At 46.7% G+C, this 23,703-nt stretch overlaps 2 protein-coding genes across 2 annotated transcripts; both read left to right on the forward strand.

The window, feature by feature from the left end:
- Positions 1 to 633: 633 nt before the first annotated feature.
- On the forward strand, positions 634 to 16,400 carry LOC102999269 (putative protein FRMPD2-like). The gene is made up of 6 exons (XM_007178740.2): positions 634 to 741; positions 2,605 to 2,752; positions 4,483 to 4,697; positions 6,911 to 7,009; positions 10,332 to 10,675; positions 16,352 to 16,400. Exons 1-6 carry the CDS (start codon positions 634 to 636, stop codon positions 16,398 to 16,400), a joined length of 963 nt encoding a protein of 320 aa, XP_007178802.2.
- Positions 16,401 to 21,409: 5,009 nt separating this feature from the next.
- On the forward strand, positions 21,410 to 23,134 carry LOC102999540 (zinc finger protein 502-like). The gene is given in 3 exon segments (XM_007178741.2): positions 21,410 to 22,241; positions 22,314 to 22,484; positions 22,486 to 23,134. Coding segments are annotated over 3 exon segments (1,629 nt in total). The 5' UTR covers positions 21,410 to 21,432.
- Positions 23,135 to 23,703: the final 569 nt, after the last annotated feature.

Below are 23,703 nucleotides of genomic sequence, written 5' to 3' on the forward strand. Positions count from 1 at the left end.
GCTTGGGAAACATAAGGTGATTTAAAAATATGAAATTTTAAATAAACTTGTTGCTGTTTGGCTTTCATGGGAGAAGCCGTGCTCCCCATGAAGGACAGAGCAGGCACTGGTGACCTCCACTTAAGTACCCAGGGAGGACACCAGCAAGCCTCCTCTCTGCCCTTCCTTACGTCCACTGCTCTGAAGGAAGGGGGGGGGGTGGATTTTTACTGTTCTCCAAAATGGCTAGAATTGAGCTAAAAAGGGCACCTACGATCTTACCTATCTCCATTTTCCCTAGAATTCCAGGGTCCCTGGCATCAACCAGGTCTCCCTGACGTTTTTTGAAATAAAAAACATCCTGGAGATATAAATATCACCCCTAAGAGACTTGCAAAAACTTTCAAAAATGGTTTCACAGGAAATCGGGAGAAAGGATAAGGTTGCACTTGTTAGCTGGCTTAACTGCTCTGTGAGCCAAGGATAGATGTTTCTAGACCACTGATCTGTGGAGGTGCTCACAGGGGAGGCTGGCAGGGCCCGGGCGGGGCTCCCCCCAGCTCAGCTCCCTACCCCTCCTTGAGGCTGTGTGGAGGGGCGCTGGGCAGGGGCCTCCCAGAAGAGTCCTTCCTGCAGCCCCCGGAGCTCGGGGACATGACATCTGTCCCCCTCCCAGGTGACCGGCTCTTGCAGGTGGATGGAGTGAGTCTGTGCGGCCTCACCCACAAGCAGGCCGTGCAGTGCCTCAAGGGCTCTGGGCAGGTGAGTGCACCGTTACTGGTTACTGGGGAGCTTTCCTTCCCCCCAGAGCTTTCCTCGACAACATCAGAAGCTGTGGTTGCCTCTGGGTGGGAGTGGGGTAGGCAGGAAACCAACGAGACTTTCTTTTTTGTCTGTTTTTTTCCTTTCACATCTTCCTTTTACCAGTGCTTTTCTTGGAGGTGTGAAAGTCAGGAGGAAGCAGGCAGATGTTCCCAGACAGAGAAACTCACCTCCTCTAAGGAGCCTTGAAAAGTTTACTGTCTCTTGCCTAGATTCTGGAATCAGGCAGTTGGACTGAGCTGACGGAGTGAAGCGACTTCTCCTGCCTGGCTGTGGCCGCCCCCTCACGCCCTCTGCTCCAGCTGTAACTGACCAATGCCTCCGTCTGCTCTCAGGGCCTCTCAGCACTTGCCTTGGCACGTGCTGACACCCACCCTCGCCCAAGTTCATGCCATTCCCATCATCCTGTGTAATTACAGGCTGCACTGTCCTAGGGGTCCTTTTATTACAAAGAGGTAGAAATTCAAGATGCCAAGAGCATTTACCCTTAGGTCCTCATTCTATGCAGTGCCCAGGCAGCATCTGGATGTTACTACACTCTGTCCCATCCTCCGCCTGAGGGTGAGAGCCTTTACTTGCCATGGTGACCTAAGCCACAGAGCTGGGGTCTCCCTCTTGGCAACTGGGCAATCATCAGAGATGCAAAGGGCTCCTAGGAACCCCTCTGGCAAACAGAGGGGTGGAAGGGCCCCCTTTTGCTTCCTTTCCCAAACCATTCTTCTATTTTGTGGTGAGATTTACTTGTCTTGGCGACCTTGGTTGACATATCTTGAGAACAAAGTCATAATTTATTAGTATTCTCTATTCTTCAGAACTTTGCTGACAGACATGCTTAGAGAATGTATTTGGCCAGCATACTGGCAGTGATGACAGGTAGGAACTGTCACTCTGGGGTCACAGGCTTCACTCTGGGGTCACAGGCTTGGTGCTGAATGACCGTTGCTGCAGGAGGATGTTGGCAGGGTCAAGTCCTCCAAGTGGAAGCTTCGAATTTCTCCAAAGCTTCCAGGTGATGTCTAGCCACTGAGTCATGCTCTGGGTAACGGGAGTATACAGTGTGTGGGGAAGAAGAAGGGGAAATTGAACCAAAAAGAAAGGGGGAGGCCAGACTGACATAGGCCTGGGATACTGTGCTGGGGGTTTGGATTTTAGGTGATGGAAAACACTGGAGGTTTTTAATCAAGAGTGTTGCATGTTCAGCTTGTGTCTTATTTCAATCCACGGGTAACCTTGAGGGGAGTGGACTGAAGGAGGAGGAGATAGGGTCCAGGAAGTCAAGTTAGAGGGCGCTTGCCCCAGTCCAGCTGGCCATTGGCAGCAGGAGAGGGAATGGAGGAGAGGGGAGCACTGAGGGAGATGTTTCTGATGGGGAACATGCAAGCCTTGGAAGCCAGATGGGTATTTGGAGGGCAGAAGGGGAGAGCTGGTCCACTGCAAGTGTGGCCCCTGGGAGATTAGTTGAGGGATAGGTCAGTGTTCTGAGAGAGCAAAGGCAAGAGGAGGAATGTTTTAAGCAAAATGAGGAGGGGGAAGTGAGGGTGAGTGAGAGGAAGAAGATGAATTTGACCTTGAATACACTGAAATGGAAGTACATGTGTTACTTCCAGAAGCATTTGTCCAACAGACAGCTGGAAATATGGCTCTGGATCCTAACAAATAAGCTAGATTGGAGATATTGACTTGAGATTCAAATGAAGCAGCTACTGGAGGTATCAGAAAATTACGAAGCATTTGCCGAGTGGAGGGAGAGACTCCTGGTTGCCATATGAGGTGTAAATTGAGTTCGTCCACCCATCCTTCTAGGTTGCAAGACTGGTCTTAGAGAGAAGAGACCCCAGGACTGCACAACAGTGTCCTTCTGCTAATGACAGGATGGGAGATGAATGCATGGCTGTTTCCTTGGCAACAGTCTTGCCTGGAAGGCCTGCGAGCAGTGTCTCAGCGACATATGGTGAGAGGAGAGAGGATTGAGTGTTACTATTGTCATGTCATCCTGTGCTGCTTTTGAATTGTCAACTCCAAAGGGAAAGCAGGAAGGCTCCGTCTGGGCTCTCAAAAGATAGTGAGCAGTGGTGGTCATCATGTGGCCAGCTTTCTGATGCAATGGAAGCCAATCTAATGGAACATGTTTCTAGAAAAAAAATGCATTCTCCCCAAAATGATGACCAGGCATAATTCTGCCCCCAAGCCTTCTGAGGATTTCTGATCAGCTGCTGGAATGTTTGTGTATAAATAAGTATTTGGGGTTGAAATTGGAATGAAAGGATCATGCCTTTTCTGACAAAGGGCCCACGTTTCAGCCAAGACACTTGTAACAAAAATCTGAGGAAAGATGAGGTGGGGGGGGTGGAGAGGAAGGTGCTCAGAAACCTAGCCTCGTTACTAGCATCAAAAAGCAAACCCATGATCAGTTTACAGGGGCATTATTACACATTGTCTGATGGGTTGCCTCTCTGCACTTCCCTGGGATTTTGTTTCCTGCTAGGAAAACATTTATTTCCTTAGTACGTCATGATTTGCAGCTTAGCTACTTGTTAACCCCTTTATAGAGATTTTCCCGAAGGCGTTAAGTCAGGTTGAATGCAAGGTAACCATAGTGAGCAATGGGGTTGGGTGGAGGGGGAAAAGCATGTGCATAAAATAAGTCTGTTTCTTCTTTCATTGCTCCTTGGCTCACTCCAGTGAGGGCCTTTGAGAAATTGAATACAGAATGAGCTAAAGGGGTCAGACGATGGTGATGGTGAAACTGGTCATACGACATACCTGAACCTAACTGCTTCAGACACTTTCATTCTTGCCCCAAATCATAGTTTATAAATCAGTGTTCTGTCCCTCTATTGAATGATTGCCAACTGAGGTGGTGAAAGTAGAGTAGGGGAGGCCCAGAGGCCTCTTTGGCTGCCAGACCATATAAGTTCTTGGGGCTGTATTCATCTTGGGTGCCCAGAAGCAGCTGTTTTGTCTTATGGTCACTACATAGGGCTGAACAAAATGGCAGCTAAAACATTTTCATAGAGTTGGCCATGATTATCACCATGGTCTAATTATGCAAAAATTTTTTTTCAAGTATACTAAAAAATGACTCTGGTTCTAAAAGGGTAATAGGAATATATGTGATTCAAGTTTTACTAAATGATTTGGGCCTATTGTGTACGTCTCTAAGTTATATTTTTACATATAAGCTTTGTTGATTGTCTATAATTGCTCTGTCCAATATGGTAGCCACTTGCCCATGTGGCTATTGAGTACTTGAAGTGTGTCCACTCCAAACTGATAAGATATATACTCGAGTCTTAAAGACTTAGATCATAAGAAGAATGTAAAGTACCTCATTAATAATTTTTTCATCTTGTTACATGTTGAAATGGTAATATTTTAGATATGTTGGGTTAAATAAAATATGATTATGTTTATTTTACCCATTTCCTCTTATTTTTTAAAATGTAGCTATTTGAAAACTTTGACATTATGTGTGTGGTTTGCATATGCAGTTCACATATTTCCATTGGATGACACTGACCTATAACAGGTATAATGGACTCTGTCATAAAAATGAGCAAAATGAAATCTTTAAATGTAAAACAGGAATAATTCATTTACTTGACAATTTGCATTTTGAGGCTGGCCAATTTCATTTGTAATCTACTGAAGGATGGATCTCATTCACATCCCACGATACAGGTCCCAGGTTTGAAGTCAAGCTAAAAAAGAATGCCAGTGGTTTGGGATTCAGTTTCGTGCAGATGGAGAGTGAACGCTGCGGCCATTTCAAGAACGATCTTGTGAGGATTAAGCGGCTCTTCCCGGGGCAGCCGGCAGAGGAGAATGGGGCCATCGCAGCTGGTGACATTATCCTGGCTGTGAACGGAAGGCCCACGGAAGGCCTCGACTTCCAGGTGGGAGACCATGAGGGATGCAGCCCTGTGTGCAGGCTGAGGTCAGCCATGCTCCTTTCAGGGCCACCCACCATGGGGAATGCTCTGGGCTCCCGGAAATCACACGTGGAGCCTGGATTTGGATCATGTAAAGAGAGAAATTGGCAGAACATCCTCATATTAAAATTTCCATCTCAATTCTTAAGTATCTGACCTTGAGTAAGCCTTGCTTCTCATTAGGTTCGTAATGAAACTGAAGATAAAACCCTGGCTTCTGTGCTGGCTAAAGGTCTCCTAACACACACTCCCAGAGGTGGGCATGAGGGCTCAACAGGCTACCTTGGGTCCCTTTCTGCCCTCTTTCCCGTTTCTCTACTAAATTTACAGCTTTGACGTGTAGTGTTGCATTGGTTGTCGTGTGTATGATCAAAAATGTAATAAAAAAGAAAGTAAAAAGTGGACATTTCTTAATCTTATAGCATAAAATCTCAATGAAATATTGTACATATCAGTCAGGGTCCTGGCAGAAATTGGGCCATTTGAGAAAGTTTAATAAAGGTGCGGAGATTGTTGGGAAACTCAAGGGAGAGTATAGAGCCCTGGGGCTGGGAACAGTGGGTGCAGTTATTCACCCTCCCTACCCCCTAAGTCCAAAGGGAGATGGGTAGGAGCAGTTACCAGATCCTAGAGACTGAGTGAGTTGGGTGGATCAGGGATATAGTCATCCTGTGACAACCCCGTGGGGAGGAAGGCAGGAAAGCAAACCTGGACCTCCCTCTCCTCCTCGGCTCTGATCCCTGTTCACCCTCGCATTGGCTGAGCCCAGCAGGAACCCTCTGCAGCCCACGCAGGTCTACCTCCAGGGCACAGAGCAAGGCAGACGAAGGTGGAGAGTGGCTCTAGGTGGGATGGGGAGGGGTGGAGGATCCTCAGAACAGCGTTAGGGTGGGGATACCTCCATCCATCCTGCATCCTTCATCTGACCCAGGATCATCCTCTGAGAACCGCTGCTGGGCCAGCAACTGTACGAGGAACTGAAGACAGAGAGGCGGACAGTTCATACGGTCTGCTCTCAGAGCTCACGGGGGTAGTGGGATAGATAAGAGAAAAATTCTCACTGCGGGAAATAAGTGTCATGAGAGACAAAAGGCCCTGCTCCCGTGCTTGCACCAGGGAACTGGGAAGGAGCCTGTTCTATGGCAGTCCATTGCAGCTGGGGGTACTGAGTAGTATCCAGATCAGTGGTTCCAGGTAGGGGTGAATTTGCCTCTTGGGATATTTGGTGAAGACCAGAGACGTTTATGGTTTTCACAACTAATGGATGCTACTGGCATCTAGTGGGTAGAGACCAGAGATGCTGCTCAACATCCTGCGATGCACAGGACAGCTCTGACAACAGAGTTATCCAGCCTGAAATGCCAATAGTGCTGAGAGGTTGAGAAATCATGGTCTAGATAGGTAATAAGAGCTATTCAGGCAACCTCATGCCCTGGGCTTTGAGCGGGTGGCTTGGAGCAAGAGGTTCAGCATGGTGGGAGCTTAGGAAGTGGGTGCAGGGAGGAGCAGGTGGGAGAGAGAGCAGGGTGAGAGGCAGTGGCAGGTAAGAACAGGTTCTGGGTGCTGTGCTTATGTTGAGTGAGGTGAGCCAGAGAGAGGGTTCAGCAGGAGAAGAACCTGGTTATATGTGTATTTTGGAACGACTGCATGTTAATGATGTGGAGGAAGGGACGTGGGTGACAGTGGAGGAGGCAAGGAGCAGAGAGGAAGTCACTGCAGTTTCACAGGTGAGAGGTTCCGAGGGCCCGAGCTGACCCTGGGCAGAAGCTCAGGGCTGAGGGTCAGGCTTTAGAGATTGGGGTAGTGGCATCTACGTGACCGGTGGCCCCTGAGGTGGGGGTGGGTAGAGAGGGAAAGGAGGTTGAGATGGGAAGAGTCATTTGCTTGATTCACTCTCTCGCTGAGGAAAAGGCATCAGTATTGGCAGATGCTGCCATCAAAAGGCCCCAAGCAGACCTTGGCCATTTCCAGCTCAGCATCGGCGCATCATCTTTGTGGGAACCGCAGGCCAGTGGCCTTGGATCCATGCATTTTGGGAAGTCAGCGGTGTCCTCCAAAGTTCTCTGGAGCCAAGAAACAGATCAAGGTTGGGGGGGCGGGGCCCGGGAGATAGTGGAGAGCACAGAGGAGGACACTCCACAGCCCTACAGGTAACCATGGATTTTGGTTTCTGATAGGAGGTGCTGCATTTACTGCGCGGAGCCTCACAGGAAGTCACGCTCCTGCTTTGCCGACCGCTGCCAGGTGTGCTGCCTGAGATGGATCAGGGCTGGCAGGTAAGGGGCAGTGCCCTGTGCTCTCCCCACATGCCTCAGGTTCATACACTCCTTTTCTTGTCTGGTGGGTCCTGAGAAGCCCACCTTTGCTTTTGGTAGTGTTCAATGCCATCTACTTTCATTGGGGCAGGAAAGTAGCTGGCCCCCAAACCTCAATTAGTCTGTGACAAGTTCATGAGGTCCTACCTCTGCCTTCCCCTTCCTCTCCCTGCTTCTGCCTCTCCCAATATTTGGCTCTTCCTGTAGATGGTTACATGTTTAGATCTTGGCTGTGAAACTTCTAGAGCCAGGTTCTCTGGCAGTCCAAGCACCAGAGAGGGGAAACCAGGAGCAACGGGAGTAGATAGAAAACCAAATGAAGGGAAGGTAAGAATTTCCATTCTGAGGAATGAAATGGAGAGAAAAAAAAGAAGGATATATGTCCACCCTTCTAAAACATGAATTAGGCATGTATGGTCTAGTGCAAAGAAGGGAAGCATTGGAATCAGGACAGTTCAGAATTCTTACATTGATGCCTGTATTAGGTTCTCCAGAGAAATAGAACCAATAGGATATGTGTGTGTGTGTTTGTGTGTGTGTGTGTGTGTGTGTGTGTGTGTGTATAGAGAGAGAGAGAGAGACAGAGACAGAGACAGAGAGAGATTTTAAGGAATTGGCTCACGTGATCATGCTGCCTGGCCAGTCTAAATTCTGCAGAGCAGGCTGGCTGGCTGGAAACCCAGTGGGGAGCTGGTGTTGCAGGGTGAATCCTAAGGCAGTCTGGAGGCAGGATTCATTCTTTCTTGGGGAGCTCAGTCTTTTTTCTCTTAAGGTCTTCAACTGATTGAACGAAGCTCACCAACATTACAGAAGGTGATTTGCTTCACTCAAAGTCTACTGATTTACATGCTACTCTCATCTAAAAAATACCTTTACAGAAACATCTAGATTCGTGTTTGACCAAATATCTGGGTACTGTGGCCTAGCCAAGTTGACACATAACGTTAACCATCACAATGCCACCTGTTGAGTCCTTGGGCACAGACTCTGCGGTAGAGATTGGAGTGCAGGAGGTTTATGGGGCCGGCTCTTTGGAACACCCTTGTGAGGGCAAGAGAAGCAGGGCTGGGCGGAAGGGGAAGTAAATGTGTTGCAGCTGCAGCAGGGGCCTTGGCTGACCTCACAGGGAACTCTGAAGCTGGGATGGCCCCACAGAGATGTCCCGAATTGGGACAAAAGAGCCTGTACCTTTGCTCTCTGCATCAACCAGCACTGGGGTAAGAGCTGCCCCAAGGGAGGGGGCCTAACTTTGGCCGAGGCAGTCCCCTTGAGCTGAGCACAATTCCTGGGGAGGGGATAGCTGTAAGCTGCCAGCAGCCAGCCGTCCTGGCAGCTGGGGGCTGATGGCCTCAGTTGTGGAGAGCCATCTGTGTGAGCACCCTGGAATCATCTGCACCTGCTCTGTTTGCTGCAAGGACCTTGGGCACTTGCCTGACTTCTCTAGGTCTCATGATTCCTCATCTGAGACGTGGATAAGATGAGGATAAAATCAATCACTTATCATCACTGAGGGTGACAGTCACTAGAGACAGCACAGGGACTTGGTGACCCAGATCCTCTTGATGCTTGGACTCCAAGAGGTCATTTGATACCAACTTTGGTGAGAAAAGAGCTATGGGAAGGAAATATGAAAGTTTCCAGTTGCCAGTTTGGAAAAGAAGGTAGATGACAGCAATTGTGTTAAGCAAATGAACAGGGCAGGGGAGGGTCAAGCTTCATACACACAAAGATCAGGCCAAGGGGCCAGTGTTTTTGTGAGATATCTGGTAATGCCAGGGAAAGAGTTGTCCTTCTGTCCTGGAGAAGAGCTCCCCCAAGGAGAGCCCAGATGCATCTAGTGGGAAGGGCTTGGGGTGAGGAATGGTGGGCATGCTTCCTCTCTCCTTATACCTGAGGACCAAGTGCAAGAAGAATTTTTATTCATTCACGTGGCTCCAGAGGTCAGATTGAAGACCAAGGAAGAGAGTATTTAGTTCAGAACTAGAGTAAAGTAGTTATGAGAAGGAGGCGGCTGTGCAAACATCTGGAATAAGGTCATTCCAGGCAGAAGGAATAGCAAGTGCAAAGGCTCTGAGACAGGAATGACCTGGAGGTTTGAAGGACACAAAGATAATGGTTGTGCCTGGGCCGTAGCTAATGAAGGGGAGTGTGGAATGGGAGGAGTTGTAGAGGGATTCAGGGACTGCACCCTGTGTGACCTTGTAGGTCGTGGTAATGTGCTGATTCCATCCTGGCTGCAACAGGAAGCCACTGGGTTGGGAGGGGTGGGAGGGTGAAGGGTGAAGCAGGAATGTGGCCTCATCTGGTCTGTACTTTAGAGAGGTCACTTAGGTTGCTGGTGGAGATGGAGTGGAGCAGGTAAGTTGGCAGCGATTCAGGTGAGATATTGTGGCTTAGACTCAGGTTGTAGCCAAATAGCTGGTAAGTGGTCAGATTTGGGATGTGACTGGGAGGTAGAGCCCATGGGATGACTTTTGGATTAGATATGGGTGTGAGGACAGAGAGTAGAGTTTGGCTTGATCAACTTGGATGAATGGTGACACCACTTACCATGATAGGATGTGCTTGGAGGGAGCAATTTAAAGTACATGGGGGAGAAGAAGTAGCTCTTGATACTGTGTAAACTGAAATGTTTGTGGAGCATTCAATGGAGATGTCTGTTAGGTAGTTGTTTGTGGAGAACTGGTGTGAGGTCAGGGCTGGAAAAAGCGAATTTGGAATTGTCAGCAAATAATGCCACTGAAAGCCATAAACTGGATGAGATCACTGTGGGAAGGAGTACAGAAAAAGTCAAGAAGAGGGCTGAGAAGTGAGCCATATGACACCCCAACACTGAGCGGTCTGGTCCAAAGAAATGAGACAGCACATGAGACTGAGAAGGGGCCTGGGAAGTGGTCCAGGTAAGGGCGGAGTTCAGGGTAAACTCAACATTTATGTAGAATAAATTCATAAGGGACATTCTCAAGAAGGAGGAGGGACCCGTTATGCTGAATGTTGCTGAGAGTTAGAGTGAGATGAGGACAGAGAATTATCCTTTGGCTTTAGAAAGATGTAGGTCACTAGAGGTCCTAATCAGAGCTCTTTCAGTGGAATGATGGAGACAGAAGCCTGGTTGGAGTGGGTACAGAGGAGAAAGAGGGGACACAGAAATAGTGAGTACAGACACTCATTTGAAGAACAGAGAAAAGGGGTGGTTTGTTACCAACTTTGGTACCAAAGCAATATTTAGATTTTGCTCAGTGTGCACTGTGGATCCAGTAATCCTTAGCATTTCTTTCAATAGACACCTGTGCTCTCAGCAGACAAAGAATTCACCAGGGCAACATGCACTGACTCAGAGCAGAGCCCGAGCCTGGATCAAGAGGACAGCCAGAGGGACAGTGCCTCTGCAGATGCAGGGGAAGGCCTGGGTCTCAGGCCAGAGTCTTTCCAACAGGCCACCAGAGAGGCGCAATGGGACCAAGACACAGAGAGACCCTGGGCCACTTCCTTGACTCGTCCTCGGGATTCCTACCCTCATTTATTGAGACTTCACCAAGAAATGGATGCATCAACATTGGCTACCTCTTTGGAAAACGATATGAGGCAAAACTGCTATTCAGTTTGTGATATCAGGAGACTTGAAAGGTAAGGATCACCCCTTTGCAGACATATTATAAATTGTATGCATGTCATTGCTAGAAATTACAATCAAGAAATTAATAACTATGCTCAGATGCTTGCTGGGCCAGGACTGTTCTGGGCATTGTAGGGGAGGAAGAGACAAGAGAAGCATGCAATCTGGAGCTGCTGTAACCACAATTTGTGAGCTTTTGGGAGAGCAAACCCCACCCAGAGGTCCTCCAGTACCCTTGGAGACTTACAGATGGCAGGCCTTGGGGTTTCTTCCCCACATACAAACCTTTGTCCTGCATCCCTCATGACCTCTTGAAGCACCATGGTAAGAAAGAGGTTCCCTTGTGTACATCATTTCTATTGCTAATATAATGCTTTATAATCAACACCAGCTTAAGAAAGAAAAACAAATCTACATCTTCAAAACCAGACTGAAACATTCATTTTAATAGCCATTTGTTTTTTAACATAGTCTGCATTTTTGTGCTCATCCATCCCTGAGTATTTCCACTTCTCAGTCCTGTTCTGATGGAAAACAAACTCTTTCATTCAGTTTGATGAGTATTTTTACACATACCCAGGGTACTTGGAAACCTGTTAGGAGCAGAGAGAGGGGTACAAATACTGAGAGAGGGTGAGACATTGCTCCTAGGAATGTGCTAACTAGATGCATGGGCACAAAGCAGACAAACAATGGGGAACAATGGTTTGTGTTTGACACTGTATAAACCCACTGATATTAAATAGCTCTTAATTGTTGGTCATCCTAGAAGATGATTGACAAGGGCAAATCTACAGGGACTAGTAGGTGACATGAACTATGAAGCGGCTGGGGTAATGCAATTAGGCAGGGTGAGATCCGTGACAGACAGGAGCCAGGCATATGTTTCCTAGAAGCATCCAGATACAATTTTTAAAGTATACTGTATTGTGCCAACCAAACAAAATCCAGCTACTCTGCAGAGTAGAACAGAGTGGGCAAGCACGTTCATCAGTGGTATTCATTTTCATTGTTTGAAAATGCATAAGCACGAGTGTATGTATAGTTCCTTACATTTGCATTCTAGGCAGTAATTGATATACTTGATCAAATGATAAAGGAAATAACCTACAGAGATTTATCCAAGGACAACTATTCATATGATCTTGTAGGAAATATAAAAGGAGCTGTACTTCCCTGTAGACATGGGGCCACTCTTGGATTTTTAAAGGTTTTACTGATAGATAGTTTGGGGTGATGGACTGGATTATAAAGTGACTCTAGGATTAGGTACAAGCCTGGAGTTTGACTTGCCATGTGCCTTTAATATAATATAATTATTACTTATTAATAATAGTATTTAAACTAATTATTACTGTAGGTTGTCACTGTCTCATTCATGGACTCACAGAAATTCAGGGTTGTTCCATATAAAAATGGTCTCATCTAACTTCATATCCCGTGCTGGAATCTGCTCTGTGACATCCCTGAAGTAGAGGGCCTGCTTTTGCTTGAATATCTCCAGGGAGGCAGAAGTTGCTGCCTATTGAGGTGGCCCATTTTATCATCGTGTAGCTGTTGATCAGAAAGTTCTTCCTTATACTGACGTGAAAATTGCCTTTCTCTATCTTCTACTCATAAATCCTGGTATGTTTTCCTCCTATGTTTTTGTCATTTCTTTTTTAAAAAAATAAGAAACATCACATCATTTTATATTTCTGAATCAAATTAAATTTGGCTTAGCATTCCTACTTGCAAGGGTAACCAGATGTCCAAAATCTGCCATCCTCACAGGGGGCTGCCCCTTCCTAGAATTATACTAAGAGCTTCTTCAGAACATTCTGGTGGAGCCCCAGATCATCATTCCGTCTTGGTTGTTGCCCCATGCTTGCTGCCCAGGCCATGTGGTCCATGGAGTTACAGGGTGGCAGCCTTGCTATTCTCTGCCCTGACTCCCTCCATCACCAACTCCTCCCCCTTGTACTTACCTCCCACAGCCCTGGTGATGGCAGCGCTCTGCCTCTTCACATTTCCTTTTACTGTGTTTCACTTGTACTGCGTTTTCTCTCTTCCATTCAGGAACCTTTCTTTCTCTACAAAGGAAGGACTCAAGCCATATTAGTTTCTCCTCCAATGGGACCTTAGCTTGCACTTAAAGCACATATAGTTAGTGACTGCCCCCTACAGGAGGAAAAGCATGGCACAGGCTCAGCAATCCCTGGACACAGTTCCCCCAGCTCCTGGGTAGGGTCAGAATTACGATTCCAAAGTGGGTTTGTGGTTCTTTGTGGATCTCCCTTGAATATCCACAGCTCAGTTCTGAGGTGGCTGCCCCAGGTAACTGCCTCTTGTTTCTGGCATCCCTGAGTGAAGTTTTCTTTCTGCAGTTTAGATCAAAAAGAGTACTGACTTCTTGATCATATAGCCCTGGTTTCAGCTCTACCACTTACTAGTGTGTCTGGAGAGTTGTCTTTCCTGAGCCTGAGGCTTCTCAAATGTAAATGAAGACCGTGACAACTCCACAGGGTGCTGTGCCCTTCAAAAGAAATAACACATGCAGAGCACTAGTCCAGAGCCTGGCACGCACGCAGCACGAACTCAAGACAGTTTTCCTTCCCTTTCCTGAGCCATTTTCAGCTAAAAAACAAGTCGCAATCAATTAAAATTCCCAGCAAACTGCCAGATCTTACCATCTACCAGGTGGTTACTTCCTATAGTCTAGTGGCTGCCAGCACCCCAGCAAACCCAGAGTGTTCACGGAGAAGACGAAGTTTTACTCTTCTTTCCCTGTTCTCTTCTTTTACCACACTGTACACATACTACTACCATACAGTAGTAGATCTTTGTAAAACATGTAATAAAGCAGTACAGTACATTTTCATAGAGGAACACTGGAATTGTGTATCTTCCAGAGAGAGGACTTGGTACTTGGCTGGAGTTGCATCTTATGCAAGGTTAGTTTCTAAAGTAGGGCATAAGGTAAAATCATATCAAGTCACATTACCGTGAACATCACTTTGGGAGATGTGATGTTTTTCTCCCTTGGTGTGGGAAGAGATTACTTTTTCTTTGGTTGAGCCTCAGATGAAGTCTGGTGACTTGCATTTATGGGCCATGCTGACTGCAAAATGCTTATCTTTAAATGCTAGCCTCATAGGAATGAAGGGATGGCAGATTCAAGTTTCCCACTCACATTCAATTCAGGGCTTAAACTCATTGAGTGAGAAGTTGGTTGTTGCAGAGTGTTTAAGGTTATTTCTCTTCCCTTCCCTTCCTTCCTTCCTTTATCTCTGTCTCTGTCTCTCTCCCCTAGCATATATACTTATATTCCTGTAATTAAAATGCATCTATTTTCAGCAAGTATCATTTAGAGAAAGTGAGGATATAAGTCTTCATGGTTATTTAAGAATGCAAAATGAAACCAGGTCCTTGAAATGAACCTAAAGTTACTGTATACGTTCTGGGGAGGGCAGGATTCCTGGAATAGCAAAGGATGATTAAGAGATTAAGGGTCTAACTCAACTGCAGCTGCCATGCCAGGTGTGACCTCAGAGTAGCTGGCCAAGGGTTGAATGAGCTGCTAGGTGAGCAGGGCTGTCGGTCAAACGGGAGGACACAGGGGACCCCTGTGAAGGCCTGCTCTGCAGCCAGAGTGTGACTGAGAGGAGTGAGTGGGGCAGGTGCCTGGCCAGGAGCGGCAGTGGTCTAACCCAACAGAGCAGAGCCCATGGCAGGCTGGGGCTGGGCGCTGCCTTCAGCTGGGTTCTCTCTGCAAGCTGACAGGCTCCCTGGGGATACCCCCATACACACCCACTCTCATGACTCGTAAATACTGAACTCCAGCTCAGGATTATCAACTGAACTTCACCCCCAGCGATCCACTGAACATCTCTACTTGATGTCTTAGAAACACTGCAAACACAACCCCCCAGATGTTAAACTTGGCACCGTCAGGAACTCCCAGTGGCACTCACCAGGCTAATGGGGATGTGGGGCGGGCCTGGTGCTGGAGAGGTGGGGAAGGCTGAGCCTCACATGAAGAGACACAAAACCCGACCTTGTTGTGAGTTTACCCGCAGTAAATAGGGCAATTACAACACCCGGTATTTCAGGCCTGAAATGCCGTCTACTCATTTGACTTGTCTTCCTGAAAGGTGAATGTGATTTTGGTGGCTCAGGTTTCTAAGGAATAGCCCTCCTGGGACATTGGGCATGGTGTCTTCCACTCTCAGTAAATACCCTATAGCAATCAGAGGCTTCACGATGATTTCACTGACCTCAGAGCTGAACCGGGATTCCTTTCCTTAAAAGCAGTCGCTGAAGAATTGCAGGATCTGGTGGGAGGCCTGGTGCCAGGGCCCTGCCAGCTTGTGTGGAGGAGGCAGCTGGGCACACCTGAGGAGACCCAGGTGGGGTCTCCAGATTCTCCTCTAAGTACCATCTGTCTACAGGAGGCTCCTTTTGTCAGACAGCTTGGGAGGGAGAGAATGAGGGCAGGGAGGAGCTGAGGTCATAAAATGTACCCGGGGGTAAACAGAGAGCTCGGGGCACTCTGATCCCTTCAGGTTCTGGATGGAGCCCTGCTGCATTACCCCCAGGTCCCGAGCTGGCCTTGAGCCCTGGGGGAAGGACTCTGACTCTCTACCTGACGTGTCCACATGCCAAAACATCTTATCAAATTCTCCAAATCTCCAAGTCTCACCCCTTCCGGGAAATAGGCTCTGCCTGGTGGGCTCTCTCGGGCCTTTCTGGACCTCTTCTTGCCTCACTTCCTTTTCCCCGTGCCCACAAGCAAACTCCAGGTCAGAGCTCCAAGAGCAGCCTGGTGGCCTGTGTGGAAGGGTGGATGGAAAGGCAGTTATTCTCCCTGAGATAATGGCCAAGATGTCACCCTGGAGACCACTGAGCCCCCTCTGGACACCCAACGGCCTTGCCTCTTGCCTCTCAGGCTGATGGCCTCCCTGGGTCTCTCTCCGGGCAGGGCCAGTAGCTGGAGCCCCAAATCCAACCTGGAGAGCAAGGAGCTTATTACAAAGGTTGGAGGAGCACGGCAGTGGGAGGTGAGGCGTGGACAGCCAGGCGCTGCAGTGTTGCCACCTGCTTCTCCGCAGCGAGGGAAGGAGAGGGTTGCTGCTGGGGGCGGGGGAGCAGCAGCAGGGTGGGCCTGGGCACCAGCTGGATTTCCTGTCCTTTGACAAAACTTCCATGGTATTCCCTCCCTATGTTTATAAGAAAACACATTTTCTGCACAATTTGGTCAAATACTTTAAGGTGTTAAATCAATTTTTCCTTAAAGAGCTTAGCAATTTTAAGAGATTGTTTTCTTAAAGTGTATGTTCCTCTTTAGTCCTTATGAATATGGTCTTCTTTTTAAACACATGTGCGTGTATACTTACAGGAAATGCCCATTTACATGAACTCTGTATCTCTCATGAGCAGAAATGATGTCTCTTTGACAGCAAAACTCAGGTTGGGACCAACACTGCAGCCCTACTGGGGAGGAGGGCCAGCTACATGGGTGTTTGGGGGCTTGTAGCTATAAGGAGGTGCCAGTGCTGATTTTAAGGGAAAGAGGTATTGCAGGAAAGGGGAAGGGAGGGCAGGGGCACTGACAAAGCCAACCCATTGATTTGGGGACGGGGAAGGAGGCTGATAAACAAGGATCCATGTATTTGGTACAAAGCTCAACCTATGTGCATTTCTTTTAGATTCTCCTACTCATCTTCTCTAACCAGACTCTCGACAGATATTTTCTGAGTACCCTGTCTGCATGTTGGAAGCACTGTGCCCAATGCTCTGTCATCTTCATGGACTGCTCTTTCTAATCAAAAACGTGTGTGGTGACTTTCGGCAGCCCCTGGAAGGCTTATTCTTTCCCCGTTGCTTCTGCGTCTTCGTTGCCAACCAATGAGCTTCACCGTTCATCTGCTTCCTATGTCACACAGGGACTAAATGTCACTCCAGCTGGCTGCCTCTCCAAATAGGCACTGTTTCAGTGCTCTGAAAAGGACCTGATATTTGGGCAGAGTGCTTTGAAGGTCACCTGCTTGAGTTGTTCCCAGCCTCTTGCTTTGGCCCTTTCCATCTAATTCCTCTGTCAAAATAGCAAACGTAATCATAGTAGTAATCATGACATCGTCCATTGACTGAGAGCTTACCCTGTACCAGGAGCCATGGGTGGGTGTATCAGAATTATTTAATGTAAGCATCCCAATGCTCCTATAAGTTTCTTAACCTTCCCATTTTTCAGATGAAAAAACTGAGGTTCTAGAGAAGTTAATAAACTTGCCTGAGGTCTGATTATCTTCCCATAGGAAGCGTCAGTTCTAAAACTGGGTCATAGCTCTGCTTTTGATCCATGTCCTCTGGCAAGTTCCCCCATTGTCTTCTGGACTCGGTAAGGAGCTCCCCCTGCTCCCATAAGGCTCTGTGCTGCCTCTAACATAGCACTTACTACCTGATTCTAACATTTGTTCACTGCCCGCTCTTCCCATTAAATCAGGGGCTCTTCCAGGTCAAGGGCCATGCCGTATTCACTGTTCACCTCCTGACCCCAGAGCAGTCTCTGGCAAGAACTGTTTCAAGCCTGGCTGGCTTGCCTGTGATGTGTCATGATGAGCATCCTGAAAGCAAGGGAAGGTGGGGAGAGGAATTTCTGATCAATGCTGGAAGACACGTGGGTTTCTGTTTTCTAGTCCTGAATTGTACAGTGATGATGATGAAGGTGACATGTGCCATCTACCTGAAGTCCCTTCTCTCATCTTGGAAGATGAAACATATCCTACTATCAACTCTACATTGGAAGACCAGCTACCCTGTGGAGAATGTTTGAAGGCAGATTCAGGGACCATTCCTTTACTGCAGTTCTGTCCTTGGGGTACTTTCTCAGAGTCTTTGCCTCCAGAAGAGTCCCATGAGAGTGACAGCGAGTGGGAAGAACTTGAGGAGGCTGAGGACCCAGATGATGCCACCCTCAGGTGGGTATCACTCTGTCTGGGTGGAATGAGGCTGGGCTGAGTTCTTCTAGTGGGGCTCAGTGTCTCCACTTTGGCTGGGTGATGGTCTATGCACATCACCATGTTCCCCTTGCAGTCCCTCTTCGGGTCATACCTCATCATGGCACTTTCATGGTACATGTTCCATGGTAACGACCCTATGAGATAGGGTTATTGTCATTCCCATTTTACAGATGACACATTTAGGACTTTCCTAGGGTCATATAGTAAGTGACAGATAAGTAAGTGACAGTCAGAATTCAACCCCAGGTCTCCCACTCCATGGACCCCCTGCTCAGTGCTCTTCTCTGCGGCCTCCTGCATGTGGCTGGGCCCACCATCTCTCCTCGGGCCTCTCTCTTTCGGTGGGTTGCTGGTAACGTTTTGATTCCTACTTTGTCTGCTCCTGACTGCCCTTGGGCTAAATGTATTTCAGAGAAGAGTCTTGGTATCATGTAATGTGGCCCTTCTCAACAGCCCCTGTGCCTCAACACAGTGAGCTCTTTCTTGATCAAGAAAGTCAAACTGTTGACACAAGGTGCTGCCAGAAGCTGGGACTGGGTGACTCCAGAGGCTGGAGTCAGATCAGACTGATGAAGACGTGGGAGGGGTAAGTGTAATAAAAACCGTCAGACTTCAAGTAGAGAGGGTTAAACTCTTGACCAGTTGGTAAACCACCCAGCATTCTGTTAAAGTGCCTACAACATAGATAGTTCCAATATTTGAAAAATGCTCAGTGTTCAAGAAACTTTCAGATAAATACATTTTCAAGACACATCGAAACTTACCAAGGCACTGGCTGTGAAGGTTTAGGTATAATTGAAACACTCTCATTCACTTTCATTTCATTGTGTCCCAGCTACATTTTCATCACAAATGATTGAACTGGACTCTTAAAGGACAGTGGCAGGCAAGCTGATAAGGTGGGTGGATATTTGAAATTCAAATATGACGAAAGGGCTGGTTCTTATCTGAAATAGGAAGCAACACATTGGTAGAGGAGATGACATGGAGGCTTTGAAGACCCTGTATGCCATTTATGGGGAAGTCAGACACTCTGACAACTTTGGGAATGATGCATTACAGATTCACGAAAGTGTGCAGCAAGCAGGGAGCAGCTTATATGTGGAGGGCAATCTTCCCAGAGGGGGCTCCTCAGGGCTGGGGAGCTAAAAGAAGATAGGGTGAGCAAAGCTTTGGGGATCCACAGGGCAGTAATTAAGGCCTATAAATGTTAGTACTTATGAAATGTCCCAGGAGATCTGCAGTGCCGTGGTGGGAGGCGGCAGAGAGCAGGGCTCCAAGCCAGACTTCGCCACTCACTAGCTAAATGACAAGCAGCAAGTGACTTTTAAACCATCTAAGACTCAGCTAACTGACTGCCAAGTGGAGATAACGAAATCCATCTCATGCTGTTCCTGGGAGGGTTAGACGACAGCGCGGCTCACATGTTTAGCACACTGTGTGGCATGTAGTAACGACTCAAAAAGTGTTAGCTACTTTTAATCATAAAGGAGGAAATTACTGCAGTGAGATGATGCAACCTTATTAACGCATTCAATGCCGTCGTTTTTTTCTCCATGTAGACAAAGGACTGGTGCCCTAACGTGGGCTGTGGGGTGGGTGAGGAGAAGTACTGGTTTATGGCAAAGGTGTCAGGATCCAGGGTGGACGGAATAGCCCTCAGCTATGGACGGCGGCTTGCGACGTAGTTAGGCTGAGTCCTGTCACAGTCACTTACCTTCCCTGCTGACAGAAGGCGGGCCTACACGTGTGGGTGCTCAAGGCCTGAGTTCTCAGACTGGGCTCCATGGAGCTGCCCACAGATGTGCTTCAAGGCACCTGGGGAGCTCTACAGTTAGAATGTTAACTTGCTGCTTCTTTTGGAAAAAGCAGCTCTTAACATTCTCCAAGTTCTCTAGGAGAACAAATCCCCCAAAGTTAAGGGCCTCTGTTGTATATAGTCTCTCTTTCATCCTGGAAGTACAGAGAAGTTTTGGAGGGTATAGGAGGACTTTGCTTATAGATGGAGTCATGCATCCTTTAAAACTGTATAACAAATTATTTTATTTGGTCCTTTTAGATATTAAGACAGTAATAGTATATAGGTAGTTTCTATAAATGATTTAATTTAATCCTCATTTCAACTTTGAGCAGTATTCTTATTCCTCTTTTATAAATGGGGCTTGGAAGGTTTATTTAATTTGTCCAAGATCATACAGCTAGCAGGGGCAGATTCACACTGCTGCTATCTGATTCTACTTTTGGTGCATTTTTACATTTCCCCTAGAATGTGCCTGTCCACATAGAGTTGTGTAACACACGTGTCTTTCCATCACGTGTTCTGAGTCCTACTACTTCTCTCTTATGAGGCTAAAACAACCCCTGCTGTCCAGTGGGATTAAGAAGGCAACTGAACTGTTCTGTTCAGGGAAGGCTGCTGGCCAAATGGCAGGGTGACCCAGTAAAAGCTGCTTATTGTTCTAGGTGAACAGAGAAAGTGGGACAGTCTCCCAAGGCAGAACCTGAGGGTTTCTGCCTGGACATCCTTCTGACTGTGATCACGTGGAAAAGCCCTCAGATGTTGGTCCAAAGAATGTACCCACATACTTCACAATAAGGAAAGAGGCCAGTGGGGCCCTAAGAAGGTGACCTGGGATGGAGTGTCTGGCCCAGTTGTTAAGAAGTAACTTCAAAAAAATCATGCCTGTCACTTCTGAAACTCATTTTGAATAGTGGTCGTGATCCCTCTTCAGTTCTGGGGTTTATGTTGAATAAAGCTCTGTGTGTGTATGTGTGTGCACATGTCCTTGCATACTTACAGGGGGCTTCGCCTGGTGAAAGAATTTGAGAATCAACCTCCTACATCAAGATAAGCCAGGACAGGGTGCAGTCTCGCTGGTGCACTGGTCACACTTTCTGGGACAGATGCCTTGTTCCAGTTGGCACTTTTGGGTTCTCCACTGGTTGAAGGAGTTTCCATGGTTTTCAAAGTGCCCCCAGTTCCCTCGAGGGAATCTGCTGAGAGACTTGGCTCAAAGGCCATGGGAGTAGTGTTTTGTCATCTTTCTGTGTTCTTCCTATGCAACTCCAAATGGTTATACATTCTTTTAAAAACATTTTCCTTTTGGGTTCTAATTCTAAAAATTATATGAAAGAAAAATAAGATGGGAACATCTAAGAAAAAGGAAGAGTGAAGTGGTAGATCCAGCATTATCAGATATTAGGACATATAGCCACCACCATAACAAAAAAAACTAAAAAGCTAAAGGTTGGAGTTATTAAGTGTACAAAAGAAATAGACCTGGAGGACCACAATGTGAGCCAAGGAACACTCAGTGCTATATAATGGGGGACGCATGGCAATCAGTCTCAATGTGGGGGAGGGAGCCCAACTTCATAGATCGAACTAAGATAGGTGGAAAAGATGACTTAGATTCAAAAGTCACGTCATCTACTAAAATTACATACAGCTTGATTAAATAAAAAAGCATAGGAAAACTGGTAGAAAATATATTCTAGTTTTATCAGATCTACAGAGGAGTAATAACTTCCTCTGGCTGCCAGCAATTGACAGAGTATAACAAAGAAGAACTACAGTGTTGACAATATTGAAAAAGTTAAAACTTCTGTATAGTAACAGTGACAAAATTAATGTAAAAATAGGAGCAGTGGGGTTTCCGTGTACCTATGGGACCGTGGTCGCTGCCCTGCAGGGAGCCCCAGGACATCATGGGCTCCCAGTTTTACAACCTTGAAGTCTTCTACAATCAAAGCAAAGAGAAGATTTGTGGATGTTGAATATGCAAGGAGCTGAAGAGAGAGAGATTGAAAGAGAGATTTGTCCAGGTTGGGTGAACAAGCCTGCTCCAGAGCAGGATGGCTCTGAAATTGATTTGCCAGGGACAGCATCAAAGACATCCCAAGAGGATGAATACCAGGATTCTACATTTGAATAAAAATATGTATGTGAGAGCATGAAGGAAAACCCTCCCAGAGAGGTTCCTGGACCATGCCTTTTCCAAGAAGGTTTTGGGGGAATAACTTTCATCCACAAGGAAGCACCTCCAGAAATGATTAGACAAGAATATAATTTTGAGAGAAGCCTGCTTTTGACCTCAAGTCTTGTTACACATCTCAGGGTTTCTACAGAAGAGAGCCTACATCAGTGGGAGACAAGTAGCATACACACCAATGAGATTTCAGACCAAAGTAAATGTCGGACCCACTCTACACAGAAAAAATCTTGGAAATGTAGTGAATGTGGAAAAACTTTTAATCAGAGCTCATCCTTTACCCAGCATCAGAGAACTCATATGAGACCCTACACATGTGAGGAATGTGGGAAAACTTTTAGTCGTAGTTCATTCTTTGTTCGACATCAAAGAATTCATTCCGGAGTGAAACCATATGGATGTGAGCAGTGTGGGAAAACATTTCGATGTCGATCATTTCTTACTCAGCATCAGAGAATCCACACTGGAGAGAAACCATATAAATGTAATGACTGTGGGAATTCCTTCCGCAATCATTCACATCTCACTGAACACCAGAGAATTCACACTGGAGAGAAACCTTATAAATGTAATAGATGTGGGAATGTGTTCAGTCAGAACACACACCTCATTCATCATCAGAGAATTCACACTGGTGAGAAACCTTATAAATGTAATAGATGTGGGAATGTGTTCAGACAGAACACACACCTCATTCATCATCAGAGAATTCACACTGGTGAGAAACCTTATTTATGCAACGAATGTGGCTCTTCTTTTCGCAAACACTCAAATCTTACACAACATCAGAGAATTCACACCGGGGAAAAACCCTATAAATGTGATGAATGTGAGGACTTTCCATACAAAGTCAAACCTCTCTCAGCATCAGAGAATTCATACTGGAGAGAAACCCTATAAATGTAAGGAATGTAGGAAAGCGTTTTGTCAGAGCCCATCCCTTGTTAAACACCAGAGAATTCATACTGGAGAAAAACCCTATAAGTGTAAGGAATGTGGCAAAACTTTTGCTCAGAGCACCCCACTCACTAAACGTCAGAGAATTCATACAGGGGAAAGACCCTACAAATGCAGTGAATGTGGTAAAGCTTTCATTCAAAGCATTTGTCTTATTCGGCATCAGAGAAGTCACACCGGAGAAAAACCCTATAAATGCAATGAATGTGGGAAGTGCTTTAACCAGAATACCTGCCTCACTCAGCATATGAGAATTCATACTGGAGAGAAGCCCTATAAATGTCAAGAATGTGGGAAAGCCTTTGCTCACAACACGTCTCTTACTGAACATCATAGAACTCACACTGGTGAGAAGCCCTATAAGTGTAGTGAGTGTGAGAAAACCTTCTGCAAGTATGCACACCTTAGTGAACATTACAGGATTCACACTGGTGTGAAGGCTTATGAGTGCATTGAATGTGGAAAATTCTTCAGACATAGTTCAGTCCTTTTCAGACATCAGAAACTTCACAGTGGTGAATAAACCTGGCATTCAGGTTATGACAGTTTCTCTAGAGAGAGTGACTAGGAATCCGGCTGGGAAAGAGGGACAGGAAGAGTTCCTAGAGGGAAGGATAAAGGAGCCTTTGATACTGCACTCAGGAGGGTATTTTGAGAAATGGAGGTGGGAGCTTGGAGAATGCACAGCCTACTTCAGGTGGGCATCTGGGAATACAGGGTAGGAAAGAAGCTTCTACTTTTCAGAGAAATCCTTGTTCTTTGCCATTCCTTTGTCTCCATGGCACTCTCATACCTGGAGGTGCCATTTAAGTTAGCACTGTGTTTCCCTTATTACACCCCTGCTTCACCTTCCCAACTTGTCACCTGTGTTCGCTGGTCATAGGCTGAGGTGCTTTTCCATTTTGATTGTCAGTGTGAAAGAGGCAGCAGCTCTGAGGTAGTTCTGAGTAGCCTCCAGATGCCTGAGGCAGCTCTGACCGTGCCACTGTGGGGAGGCTGCTCATCTGTGGAAGTGTTCCCGTGAAGGGGAGATAGAAACAAGTGAAAACAGAATCCTTAGTCATTCATTTATTCAACAAATAAGGGGATATG

This window comes from Balaenoptera acutorostrata, chromosome 16, assembly GCF_949987535.1.
Source record: "Balaenoptera acutorostrata chromosome 16, mBalAcu1.1, whole genome shotgun sequence".
In the NCBI taxonomy this organism is placed as follows: Eukaryota; Metazoa; Chordata; class Mammalia; order Artiodactyla; family Balaenopteridae; genus Balaenoptera; species Balaenoptera acutorostrata.

Excerpts from the sequence above, each read along its gene's own strand:
- LOC102999269 (XM_007178740.2), top strand. The coding sequence starts at position 634 with ATGACATCTGTCCCCCTCCCAGGTGACCGGCTCTTGCAGGTGGATGGA. Across the intron at positions 2,753-4,482 it reads CAGTGTCTCAGCGACATATG|GTCCCAGGTTTGAAGTCAAG; the intron begins GTGAGAGGAGAG and ends CCCACGATACAG. Across the intron at positions 7,010-10,331 it reads AGATGGATCAGGGCTGGCAG|ACACCTGTGCTCTCAGCAGA; the intron begins GTAAGGGGCAGT and ends TTCTTTCAATAG.